Raw genomic sequence first — 12,103 nt, forward strand, 5'->3', positions numbered from 1 at the left:
GAGTGTTCCCTCAGTTCGTTCAGCAACTTATTTTTTATTCGTATTTATTTATTTTATTTTTATTGTTTTTATTATTATTGTTGCATATATTGTGTTTTTCACCTTAGGATTGTGGGGTGGGTTTTGGGGTCGGGGCTGGGTTGAGATTAGGATGGTGGGGCTTTTTATTTTCTATGTTTTTTTTTAATTATTTTTTTTAATTTGTATTAATTTTTGTACAGCGCTTAATATTACAATATCATTGTATGAAAAGTGCTTTATAAATTAAGTCTAATAAAAATAGTGTTACTGAGAGTAATAGTTCTGAGGCTGAAAGATTCTCTTTGTTTTTTTATTTGGTGTTTGTGTGACAGAAGAGGTCACATCTTTCCATTTTCAGACCTCCAGCACCAATAATTGCTTCAATGCCCCTAGCTGCTCTGGTATGTGGAGTTCTCGCAAGAGTCTGGGAAACGCTGGCTGCAGACTTCATTCTGATATTTTGCAATGCTAATGATCTTATTCATCATCCTTCTGTGGTCCACAAAGTGCTTTTCTCTGGACAAGTCTTGACACACAAAGTGAGTCATTAAATAAGGAAACTTCTGTAATACAAAAACGCATGTTAGGGCTCCAATATATTAACATGCAAACATGTAATTCTAAAATGACAAATATTAAAAAATGACTGACCTGTCTGTACCACTCTATGATGGCAGGTAGACCCAGTGGACCACGCACACTTGCTTCCCCTTTTATAAGCACCCTCCCCTGGACTGAGGTGTAGAGGACGGGCTCAGATGAGCCTGAAGGAGCTTTGAAGGTGAGGCACAGCACCCTGAGGTTACGATCAGACCCTCCAAGCTTCACCACAGGCAGGAACCTTAAACTGTAGCTGCAGCTAAAGAGTGTAGGCGTGAAGGCATGCAGCACCCTGTACACCTGATGTCGGATATCATCCTCGCTTTTGTTGCTGAAGGGCACCCCTCTAACGAAGCCGTCGTCATTCACTCCCACCACCAGACTTCCTCCCTCGCTGTTCAGGAAGGCACAGCCGTATCTCTCTACATCTGCCTCGAAACGGTTCCACATGTAATTTCCTGAAGGAAGTATAGAAATCAGACACATTAGTTTATCTACAGCTTGACTTTCAACAAGTTAAAACCAGGGTAGAGGAATTTATTCTTGCTAAATGGCAAATAAATGCCGTAAATTCTTGTTGTTGATTTGATCTCTCCTGCAGTGTTTGTGCATTTCAAGTTGCCAGTAAGACTAAAAGCAATTACTATAACATGGAAAAGGCAGTCTTTGCCCATCAGGCTATAGACAGGAATGCAGCATCAATATATACTACTGCGTGAACCTTAAAAGATCAGTATTGAGAGCAGGAAAATATCAAATTAGTGTTGTTAAAAATAAAAGTATTATTTAGGAGCTTAAAGTTACAGTGTATAAATTTAGCAGCGTCTGTTTTAATATAACAGACTTGATAGAAATGGAATACAATATTCCGAAGTGTGCTTAAATTAGTGTTTAATCAGCTGAATACAGAAATCTTTTTAGTTTTGTTAACTCAGAACAAGCCTTTGATATCTACATAAGGAGCTGGTCCCCTTCCAAGCTGGCTCAGAACAGATAAACTTTACCCCATGGATGTATTTTTCATTTAACTGAAAATGCACCAGTCATCGAAGTAAGAAGAATCAAATAAAACTTACATGGTAATTTGGGACATTAATTGCAGTCAGCGTATAATGCAGCCAGTCCTAAAAACACACCAAATAGCATTGCCTTTGACTCAGATGTTCAATTTTTTAAAAAAAAAAACATATTTGATGTAACAAGCTACTTTTGCAGTGTTGCTGTTAGCATGTTACATTTCTTTGGGGAGTGGCTTCAGTGTAATAAGACTTAATTTAAAATAGCTCACTAAGCTATTTTACAAGTAGCTTGTCCCACACTGCCAATCAAACACCAAAAGACTCAAATTTTAAACATGGTTAGCCTGTTCAGTGTGTATTGTGTTGTTAACTCACCTGAACCTGCTTTGAACTCCATAGTGCGAGTCCTATGACCAACATAAGCTCCATAGTCGAGCCACATGCTCTTGGTGATGTCCTGATGTAATACTAGCTGTTAGAGGAATCAAAGCAGAAGAGTCAGAGAGACTAGGTCAGAGAAACCGCAAAATGTATCATGTCCAGAGCTGGGTTGCACCAGCTGTGTGTAGGTTCAAATGTAGCCTAGTTTGAACGTAATTTCTAATTTAGGATGAAGTTTACTCTACTAACGCTTTGGGCATTGCACCAGCTGAGATAGTTTTAACGGTAGCATGAGTTACATCTTACATTTTCCACCTAGCTCTGAGTAAGTGCATAATGAATAATAAACGAATGATGACTCTGATTTTATCTTACACTTTCGTTTCCAATGAGCAGAGGTAATCACTGTTCATCTGCACAACATTAGAGTACTATTATAATAATGTACCGTGTTTTGTAGTTCACGATTTCACCACCAGATGTCGCTGTTGTTATTTTACATTATACATTATCACCATATCAAAGTGCTTTGTCATATTTTACCCTTATGTTACTGTTTGTCGGTAAAGTTACAGCAGTTATGATTAGCCGTCAGCTTGTTTAGAGGCAATGTGGCTAACAGGAGTTAGCACTTAAAGAAACACCCCATCAAGAAAAAAGCTGTTCACTGATTGGCCGTCATATCTGAAACAATATTTAGATTAATTTGGGCATCACGGTCTACTAGTTTGGTTTGAACCTTGCTTCTCTGTGGTGAAACCAAACAATGACACAACTTTAGTTTCAGACTAACTTGTTTCAACGTATGGTTTAGTGAGGACTTTACACCCTAACTTAGGACTCAACTTATGCAGTGCTGGTGTAACAGGCCACAGAACACAAGGCCAGATGATGATGGTTTTCGGAGATGAATGTGGAGTACTGTATATGACGTTAGCAGGAGCTTTTGTGAAAATGTAAACTCACTGCTACAGTGTCACCTTGAGGACTAATACGTTTCTCTATTCGTGCCTCAGGGCGGAGGGTGGAGTTTTCAAACCATCCAAAAACTTTGGTAGAAATTTGGTGTTGTTGTTTTTGCTACTCCCTTACAAACTGTAAACAGAGAAAATAGGAAAGAAGCCAGAAAAGAAGAAAAATCACCATGAAATCAAGAACTATGTGTCTCCATAAGGGTGTCTGTTGAGGTGTGTTCAAAACAAACATTTTCCACATTGTGTTGCTTGTATGCTTTTGAATATGCAACCATTTCTACTTGCATAGACCTGCAGCAATGTAACATCGCCCTCCCAGATACCCCTTAAGGGGATTTCCAGTGCTCTGTTTCACAGCATGACCATCAATAAAATGAAGGGTCTCAGTTTCACTGTTATAAATGGTAAGGCACACAGAGGCTGCACTATGTCCAACCTCAAAACCCAAATATTCTTTAATACACTAAACCACTGATCATTTTTGATGCGTTCAAGGAAGTCTGGAAATCTGAACGCTAGTTTGCTTTAGATACAAAGCTACGCATATTTAAAGTTTACATTTTTGAACTCACATGTATGACCCAAATAAAGCATTATCACATCATTTGTATGTCACAGATGCTTGTTATTGAATTTCCACAAAACTTTGTTAATATCGATCTCTATCGTCTTCAGTGACTTGGCTTTACAACTTCACGCTGCTGACATTCATTTGAATATTTTCCTTCAGGGACATTCATTAACACTGCCCTGTCAGTGTTAACAATCATCACTGTTACGAGACATTACACAGACAGTTCCACCATTATCACTCCAGAGCTCACCTCTACTGGTGTTGTAAGGATTCCCTTAGTCTGGGGTGGGACTGGATTTGAACCGGAGGAACAAGGCCTGGAGCGTCTACTGTTTCTGGTTTTACGGTGAACACGATACCTCCTAGGCTCACAGCTATTCCAACAATTCAAAGCTGAGACTGTCGCTCCCCACCGGCTCATCCGACTCATGATGGCTTCTCGTCTTATCGATGAATGATGCATTATGCTGGGAAAGAAAAAGGTTGATACTGAATCAAGGTGGAGAGCTGAGAGTCCTCGAGCTATAACAGTGAGATCTTTGTTCTTGAAGCTTATTGTGTGTGATTCAGCAGAACATACACAGTGTGAGATGATAATAAGGAGGCGTCAGCGTGCTAAATAGATAAATGAACACGGGGAGACTTGATAAATCATAAAGTCTAGGCTGATCAAAACAATGATCAATCAAAGCCCTGAGGCGTGGCGAGGGAGCAGTGCTACTGCCGTGCTGATGATGACAGAGCTTTTGAGTGTGTGCAAACATGCAGCAGTGAACCCAGCAACTCACCTTTCTCTGCTGCTCTGCTGAAAGTCAACCTGTGTGTGCTGTGAAAGAGCCAGTCTGAGCCTCAACACTGAGAGAATCCTCTTCAGCACAAGTCCTAATTAAGATGCATTACAGAACAGAACGCTCCGTTAGCAACAGAATATAAAAATGCACATCCTGTTGTTTGCTTTTACTTTTCAGTCAGTACTGTTAGGCTATGTTGTTTTTTGAAAATAACACACCAGGTGTAAGCTAAGTCCCATTAGGTTTAAATTGAAAATAGGTGCCGCCAGCCATAGAAAGGCGGACGTGGACACGGCACCTAAACGTGGGTAAAGTCTCAAATTGTGGGTAAACATTTTGGAGTAATCCTAGGATGAGACTGTCCCAATAAGTCACATGAGAATTAAGTGAGAGGGACACAAAATTTGCAAAAATCGTGGCATGATTGATGAATCTCCTTAAAACAGCATTCACTAGCAAGGACCACGCCACACGAGGATATGAATTTAAACATTTAATGAACATTGGTGAGTAGTGTGGCCCAGCAGAAGGAGACTCAGGATCGGGGTTCATCTCAGTGTTATTCTGCCAGAGAGGATCTTGACCCTGGCTGCTTCTAGGATTCAGAATCAGAATCAGAAATACTTTATTTAGAGGGGAAATTCAGTCATTACAGTTGCTCTATACACAATAAGTAAGAATATCAAATAATATTAATATAAGAAAGTAATTAATAAGATATAAATACAAATACAATGATAATAAAAGTATTTACAGAAGACAAAATAAGCTACGTAGAGAATAGATAAATGGTTGAAGTCCCCGAAGATCAGGAAGAGGGCACTCTGGTGGTCTGTCTGGAGTCTGGCTATGTCAGCATTGAGAATGTTGGACGCCGTAGTCGGTTGGCAGAGGGGGGATGTAAACAGCTACCAGTATGACATGTGAGATCTCCCTGTGCAGATAATATGGTTGGAGGCCCACAGCACTCTCTGTGCTATCCCGGTCTGCCCGGACAGTCTGGAAGCCGTCAATGGAGACGTTGTGGTTGGGAATATCCTGATGCAGCCACGTTTCTGTAAAGCACACCATGCTACATTGAAAAAGCACAAGCTGAGTAAAGGGGATGAGGAAAAAGGTTAATTGAAGTGAGGAAGGTGATGAATGGTGGGTTTAAGAATCACAGACATACGGGTGGAGTAGGCTGGCTGCGTTTAAGTAGGCTTAAATACAGGGGATTGAGGGTATGGTTTATGTGTGATTCTCCTCCTGAATCTAAGTAAGCACCTTAACTGTGTTAATAAACGAAACACTAATCTCTTCTCGCTGCCCCTTTCCAAACTGTCCGGGTCAGATGTGGGGTTCAAAACACATGACCATACGTCATCATTTTTATTCTAAATAGAGATACACAGGTTAATTCAATGATGACTATTTTTCCGTAATGCTTGGTACCACAGTGCTTTAGAGTGCCTTAAAGAGACAGTAGCTGAATTGAAGTGTTTCAGACAGAGGATGAAATGAGGGGTTTCAAATACACCAATCTGAGATAAAGGTAAAGATGTTTTTGAGCTCTAAATGGTGTTAAGCTACTCACAAAGAAGGACAATAGAGAGACTCTTTAAAGACAAAATGTTAATGCTAGTGTGCTAAGTTAGCCTTCTTGCATGGAAGAAAGCTCCATCATGCCTTGGTAATGGCAGTCTGCTGTAATGTTGATTCACTGTATTCAGAGCACCTGGCTGAGGCGGAGTGATACAGACAGTGAAAAGTCTCAGTGAAGTTTTAGTTATCAACACTGATAGACTACCTGCTATACAACCAGACTACTTGGTCTGAATTATTCATTATCTAAACCACTTATCTCTCTCAGGGTCGATGTTATGCTCTTGCAGCGGTACATATTGAACTCCAAACAGACACAAGACATATTTTTTCAGTTAAGATGAAAAAAGAAACCACCACCACGACCTTCCTAAGCTATGTGTTCTTGTTGCGTAAAATAAACCACACGCAGATCTCACAAGGTCTGCCGTGGTTGAGTCATGCAGCTTATATGTAAAAAATCCTCACGGTGCACTCAAAGAAATAATTTGTTGGATAATGTAATAAGATTATGTAAAGAATTTCCACCTAATTAAAATGCTTTCATTTAGAAAGACACAATTTTGTTGAACCAACTAATTGTAAATATGACGTTACCATTACTCATTTGCAATGTTTGGGTCCAACTTAATTTGTAAAGGTTGCTTCAACATATGTACTAAGGTAGGATCTGACTTCATTGTCTTGGTTCACAATAACTTGTATAATATGATTATGGATAGCTTTTTATTTAAGTTATATTTTTGGGCTTTTTCACCTTTATTGATAGGACTTGTACAAAGAGAGCACAGTTTACTAAAGTCAAATTCCTTGTGTGTTCAAGCATACTTGGCGAATAAAGCTGATTCTGTTTCTGATTCTGATTCTGAAGGACAGCTGAAGAGAGACAGGAAACGTGGGGAGGAGAGAGCGGGGGAAGACTTGCAGCAATAGTCGATCGGCTGGGAGTTGAACCGGCGACCTCTGCGACGAGGACTTTAGCCTAGATACGTTGGGCACTTAGACCGCTAGGCCACCAGTGCCCCAATAGCAGTCAGTCACAGACGATCTCTCCCAACTCCCCTTAATGGCTCTTCTTTGCCAGAAGCACGCTACCTCGGCTGATGAATAGGACCTGTTGCTTGTTACTGCCACCTTCTAAACCCATTAGGTCGTGTTGACATAAAGCAACCTTGTAGTTTTAAGGATTTTGCATGTCAGGTCAAAACAACATGATTTAAAAATGTTTAACCACTAAACATGAATTGATATATAGAAGCTACATGTTATACTTATGTTGATAAAACAGACACCCATGTTGCTTATTTTGAGTGTAGAGTCAGTGTGAATATATCACAGACACAGATAAGGCCTCCTCTATGTAAGGGCTCTTTGTGGTAGATTTTTACACAACATTCTGTACATGTATAGAAATGTAGTTTAAAGCCACATATGATTAGAATAGAGCTCCATGGCAGTTCTGCCAGGAGGGCTGAATCCTGCATGCTGATATATTGTCACTATGTTGCATCACTCCTCCACTCATCCTCATTCGTATACTGTTCTCACCCCCGGGTCACATCTATGCAGCACACTCTCATTGTTAGCCTTTCATATAGCTGCTGTCTCTGGTAGATGTGACTTTTCTCTTCTGCAGCTCATTCATGCCATCACAGTTACATCAGCTTTATCAGCTTCTCCATCTCATGAGAATAGCCTTATAGCCTTATAGAAGACATTATCGGCCATCATCACCTCAGTCTTTGCAGTTTCTTCAGCTTTTCAGTTGACCTCAACCTTAGTCTGAACTCAGAGAACAGGTTTTGGTGCTGCTCAGGGCAGACATCCATCAATCACCCTATCTCCCTGTTAAGTTCAAGCACAAAAGAGACTCTTTGATCATCTTCTGATTGAGCTTTTTAGATATTTGTTTAGTGGATATTTTTAAGTTATAGATTTGGTTTGTGTATTCAGGAAAAGTGCTCTTGTTGGTTTCCGGGGCTCAAGGTAAAATGTTCTAGCATGTATGCAGAGGCTGATTGGCACTTTTACACTCAGTTATGATTAAGTAAAGAGGTAAGTCCAGTCATTTCAGTCCTTGCCCTTGTGTTACAGATTTTTGTTCAAAATGACTGAAGGTGCAAAAGCTTTGAAATAGCTCCAATCTGTTACCTCTACCAGCAGCCTTATAACGGGCTGTAATGGCTGCTAGTAATATACCAAACACATTCATACACTAATCGCTATGACATGGAGGGAAATGTGGGGCTTAGTTCATTTTGCAAGGACACAACTCAACATGACTGATGAACCCCTGAGTAAGGGGAAACCCTCTCCATTCCTGAAAACCTGAGCGATTTGGATGATGGCATCTAAAGGCTTTAAAAGAGAACAATTTCACTTTGATTTATTGTTTTAAAATATCTCAGAGGCTAAAAACATCAGCTCTTCAGCTGCTCCTTTAAACAGGAATGATATTTCAGGCAGCTGAAAATGCAAACTTTGAAACAGTCATCCCTTCTGTAATGAAACAACATTTTTGGATATGTCTGCAGACGCAGCGGCTGCAGAGTCAGGACCACTTGCATTTTCAGGACTGCAATTTTGCACCACTTAAGGAATTAGATTGCCAAAGACCACATGTAGGTGTCAAGATCAAGCGTCAACCTCCAGTCTTAAAATATGAAGCCCACGCAGAACTGTTAAAAACTGCAGTTCATCGAGCGCCCGCTTGAGCCTTGCTGTCGAAACACTGTTAGCAAGGAGGCTAAAGGCCCGCCTCTTTACCGCACACTAGCTTGGACGGAATTAGGTTGAGTTCAGCATTTCCAATATGGCTCCCGCTGACGATTGCCTTCAAAATAGGGCATCAGAAAAAGATTGGTGACATCACAGATACGACGCCCATTTATTTTACAGTCTATAGGTCATGTGAGGTACTTTTGCTGTGTATTAGCCACATGGTATACAGGTAAGCTCAACCCCTTTTTTGAGACAGTGACCAGAACCGCTGCAGATGGGGTCAACTGTACAACATCATTTAGTTAATTTCAACAAACTCCAACCAAAGCACTATTCTCAGTTTGAGTTTATGCTCTTGTTAGAACATTTGTCAGCACTTTCCTTTGCTGTCAGACAGCCCCACTGTCCCTGCACTATTTACAGGCACGACACATGAATGATCTTCTGTCTGCATGTATGATCCCCTGTGGCTAATACACTTTCTACTGACAAGTCCCTCATACAACCACACTTAAAATTTAAAAAAAAAAACCCTTTCAGCTTATACAGCATTTTCTGATTTGGTTGATGATTTGGTGGATGATAGATTGGTTCAACATTTCATGAACTTGATCATACACCAGTGTTTCCAGCCTTCTGACCACCAAGACTTTCATCAATCCTGAGTTCACAAGTCTCCAGCAAAAAAAGTTGTGTCAGTGAAAGACCAGTTTTGCTTTGCTCCCTCCATACTTCAATCCACTCTGGCAGAACATTGTCACTTCACATGAAGCACACACGTGCAGTACGAAGTATTCTACCTGACCAGCTACATCTCTAACAATCAATCAATCAATCAATCAATCAATCAATCAATCAATCAATCAATCAATCAATCAATCAACCAATCAACCAATCAATCAATCTTTATTCATACAGTGCCAAATTACAACAAACGTTATCTCAAGAAACTTTTAAAAAATAGATCAGGTCTTGACCGTACTCTTTGTTCTATTATTAACAGAGACCCAACACCAAGAAAGGATAAGACTCAGTCTTATCTCATCTTAATCCACCATGAGCATTGAACCAACTGTAGTTACAGCAGCAAGGAAAAATATCCTTTTAACGTGCTGAAACCTCAAGAGGAACCAGACTGATGTTCGACAGCAATCTTCCTCGACCGAGTTGTGGTTGGAAAGAGGGCTAGAGGAGTTTAAGACAGAGAGAGAGAGAGAGAGAGAGAGAGAGAGAGAGAGAGAGAGAGAGAGAGAGAGAGAGAGAGAGAGAGAGAGCGATGATAATGACCAAATCTGACCACTTTTTGTCCTATTGAGGTGTTTACATGATGCATTTTTATTCTGCTCAGGCTGTAATCATGATTCTTTGAGGTTCATGTAAACATAGAAAATTACTGCTGAAAACAAAAAAAGATACAACAAAAACGATTTAAAAGAAAAATAAATCAGGGCGCTTTAGCCTCTGTATGCAGGGCCTAGCGGTCTAAGCGCTCCACATACAGAGGCTACAGTCCTCATCGCAGAGGTCGCCTGTTAAAACTCCCGGCCGCGACCATTTCCTGCATGTCTCCCCCCCGCTCTATACTCTCCACATTTCCTGTCTCTCTTCAGCTTTACTATCAATAAAAGCAAAAAAGCCTTAAAACATAACTTTGAAAAATGAAATAAAAATGAATGAATGAATAATCAAATACAATTTTATATTAGGTGGTTGACCAGCAGCAAGCGCGCACACACACACACACACACACACACACACACACACACACACACATGCACGCACACACACGTTTTAGATTCTATAAAGAAGCCCCCTTTTTCCTTCATGACAGCTTTGCACACTCTTGGTATTCTCTCAGTCTGCTTCATGAAGTGGTCTCCTGGAATGGTTTCTAATGAACATGAGCCTTGTCAAGAGTTCATTTGTAGAATGACTTGCCTTCTTAATGTGTTTGAGACCATCAGTTGTGTTGTTCAGAGGTAGGGTTAGTACACAATGGATAGCCCTATTTGACTACTGTTGTAATCTAGGTTATGGCAAAACCAGATTATTTCATTGTTTTGATGTCTTCAGTATTAATCTACAATGTTGAAAATAATTACAATAAATAAAAAACATTGAATGAGAAGGTGTGTCCAAACTTTTGACTGGTAGTGTACATTCATATACACATGGCCCATATTCCCCTTCACCTCTATTTTTTGCAGACACATTTGACCCTAATTTGTTAAACTCACTCCTTTCCCCATGCTGTTTAGCAGAAAGCAACATTTAACTATATGAGTAAAACCCTGAGTTCTAACAGTTGGACAGATGTAACACTTTACCTGCAGTGGTGTTCATTTAACATCAAACAGCATCATATAGGCAGTGTGTGTACACTTTAATTGAGTGAAAATCACTACAATCAGAGCATAATAGCATGAAAACAATGCCTAGGAGTGCTGATCTACCCGATATGATGAGTGTCTGTTTAACCGCCACATGAGGTCAGTGTTGTTCCAAGTTAAGAGTCATGTTTCCTCCCGCTGTTGTCGATGTCCTGAATCTGAGGTCAACACATGTGAATCCATCCTGTGACCTCAGTGAGGAGAGGGAACATGCTGCTTCAGCCTCAGAGGAGCCAGGTCTGAGATGATTACATGATGCTAAGTGTGAGCAGTTACAGAGGGATGATGCCTGAAACAAAGGCTCTCTGCAGCATGGAGCAATGTCAAGGCAATAGTTTCTATGCAACAGAAATATAAATGGAAATGTCTTTGTAGGAAAGCAGCAGTAATTGTAAGAGAAAAAAAAACATGAAACTGGGTTTTAAATGGAAATAATTCTGGAGCAGGAAGACGCTGGAAGGCAGAATGGATTATACCAAATGGTTTCATGTCAATTTTGGTGTAATCATGTGAATAGGATTTTCAGCCAAGTCGTCTTTCTCCTTTTGTTCAGAGAGGATGTGAACGTGGGGAGAACAGGAGCTTTGATTGCACCATGTTTCTGTCTCTAATAGAGGATTTCTGGTGAATGAAATTGGCGAATTTGATCAATTTAATGTTAAAACCTTTTTAGGAAGAATCTTGTCATGGCTTATGTAATTTAATGCATACCAGCTGTAAGGGTAAGGTTTCTTTATTATTACCTAAAAAGGTAAATTGGTTATGCAATCGGGAGATTCAACATTCCAGAGATAGGACTCTGACTGGCAGCAAACACAAACCGTACCAGACACTTGTATTTTCTAATTTATGTCAGTCATTCAATAAAATGTTATCTTATATCTAATCTAAATTCAACTTCTTTAGCATCTCAAAACTCACATTAAGAGTGTATGTTTGGTTAGTTTTTCCTAATTTGACTGTAAAATAAATGATGTAAACAGATCATTATGTGGAAAATCAACTCTGGCACAACATGAACTGTGTTCTCCACAGTAGATCTGTCTAC

General features: G+C 40.0%; 1 protein-coding gene across 1 annotated transcript; it reads right to left on the reverse strand.

Annotated features, from left to right (window-relative positions):
- Positions 1–317: 317 nt before the first annotated feature.
- On the reverse strand, positions 318–4,493 carry LOC117828103 (schlafen-like protein 1). Its single transcript, XM_034705096.1, has 5 exons — positions 4,358–4,493; positions 3,820–4,036; positions 2,016–2,112; positions 673–1,079; positions 318–584 (listed from the first exon to the last, which is right to left on the reverse strand). Exons 2-5 carry the CDS (start codon positions 4,030–4,032, stop codon positions 411–413), a joined length of 891 nt encoding a protein of 296 aa, XP_034560987.1. The 5' UTR covers positions 4,033–4,036; positions 4,358–4,493; the 3' UTR covers positions 318–410.
- Between the last annotated feature and the right edge of the window lie 7,610 nt (positions 4,494–12,103).

This window comes from Notolabrus celidotus, chromosome 16 (assembly GCF_009762535.1).
Source record: "Notolabrus celidotus isolate fNotCel1 chromosome 16, fNotCel1.pri, whole genome shotgun sequence".
In the NCBI taxonomy this organism is placed as follows: domain Eukaryota; kingdom Metazoa; phylum Chordata; class Actinopteri; order Labriformes; family Labridae; genus Notolabrus; species Notolabrus celidotus.

What these genes read in the sequence shown, in the direction of transcription:
- LOC117828103 (XM_034705096.1), bottom strand. Translation starts at nt 4,032, where the DNA reads ATGCATCATTCATCGATAAGACGAGAAGCCATCATGAGTCGGATGAGC. An exon ending in TCCTTACAACACCAGTAGAG is followed by an intron (nt 2,113 to 3,819) that starts GTGAGCTCTGGA and finishes TTCCTCTAACAG; the next exon opens with CTAGTATTACATCAGGACAT. An exon ending in TCATAGAGTGGTACAGACAG is followed by an intron (nt 585 to 672) that starts GTCAGTCATTTT and finishes TTTGTATTACAG; the next exon opens with AAGTTTCCTTATTTAATGAC.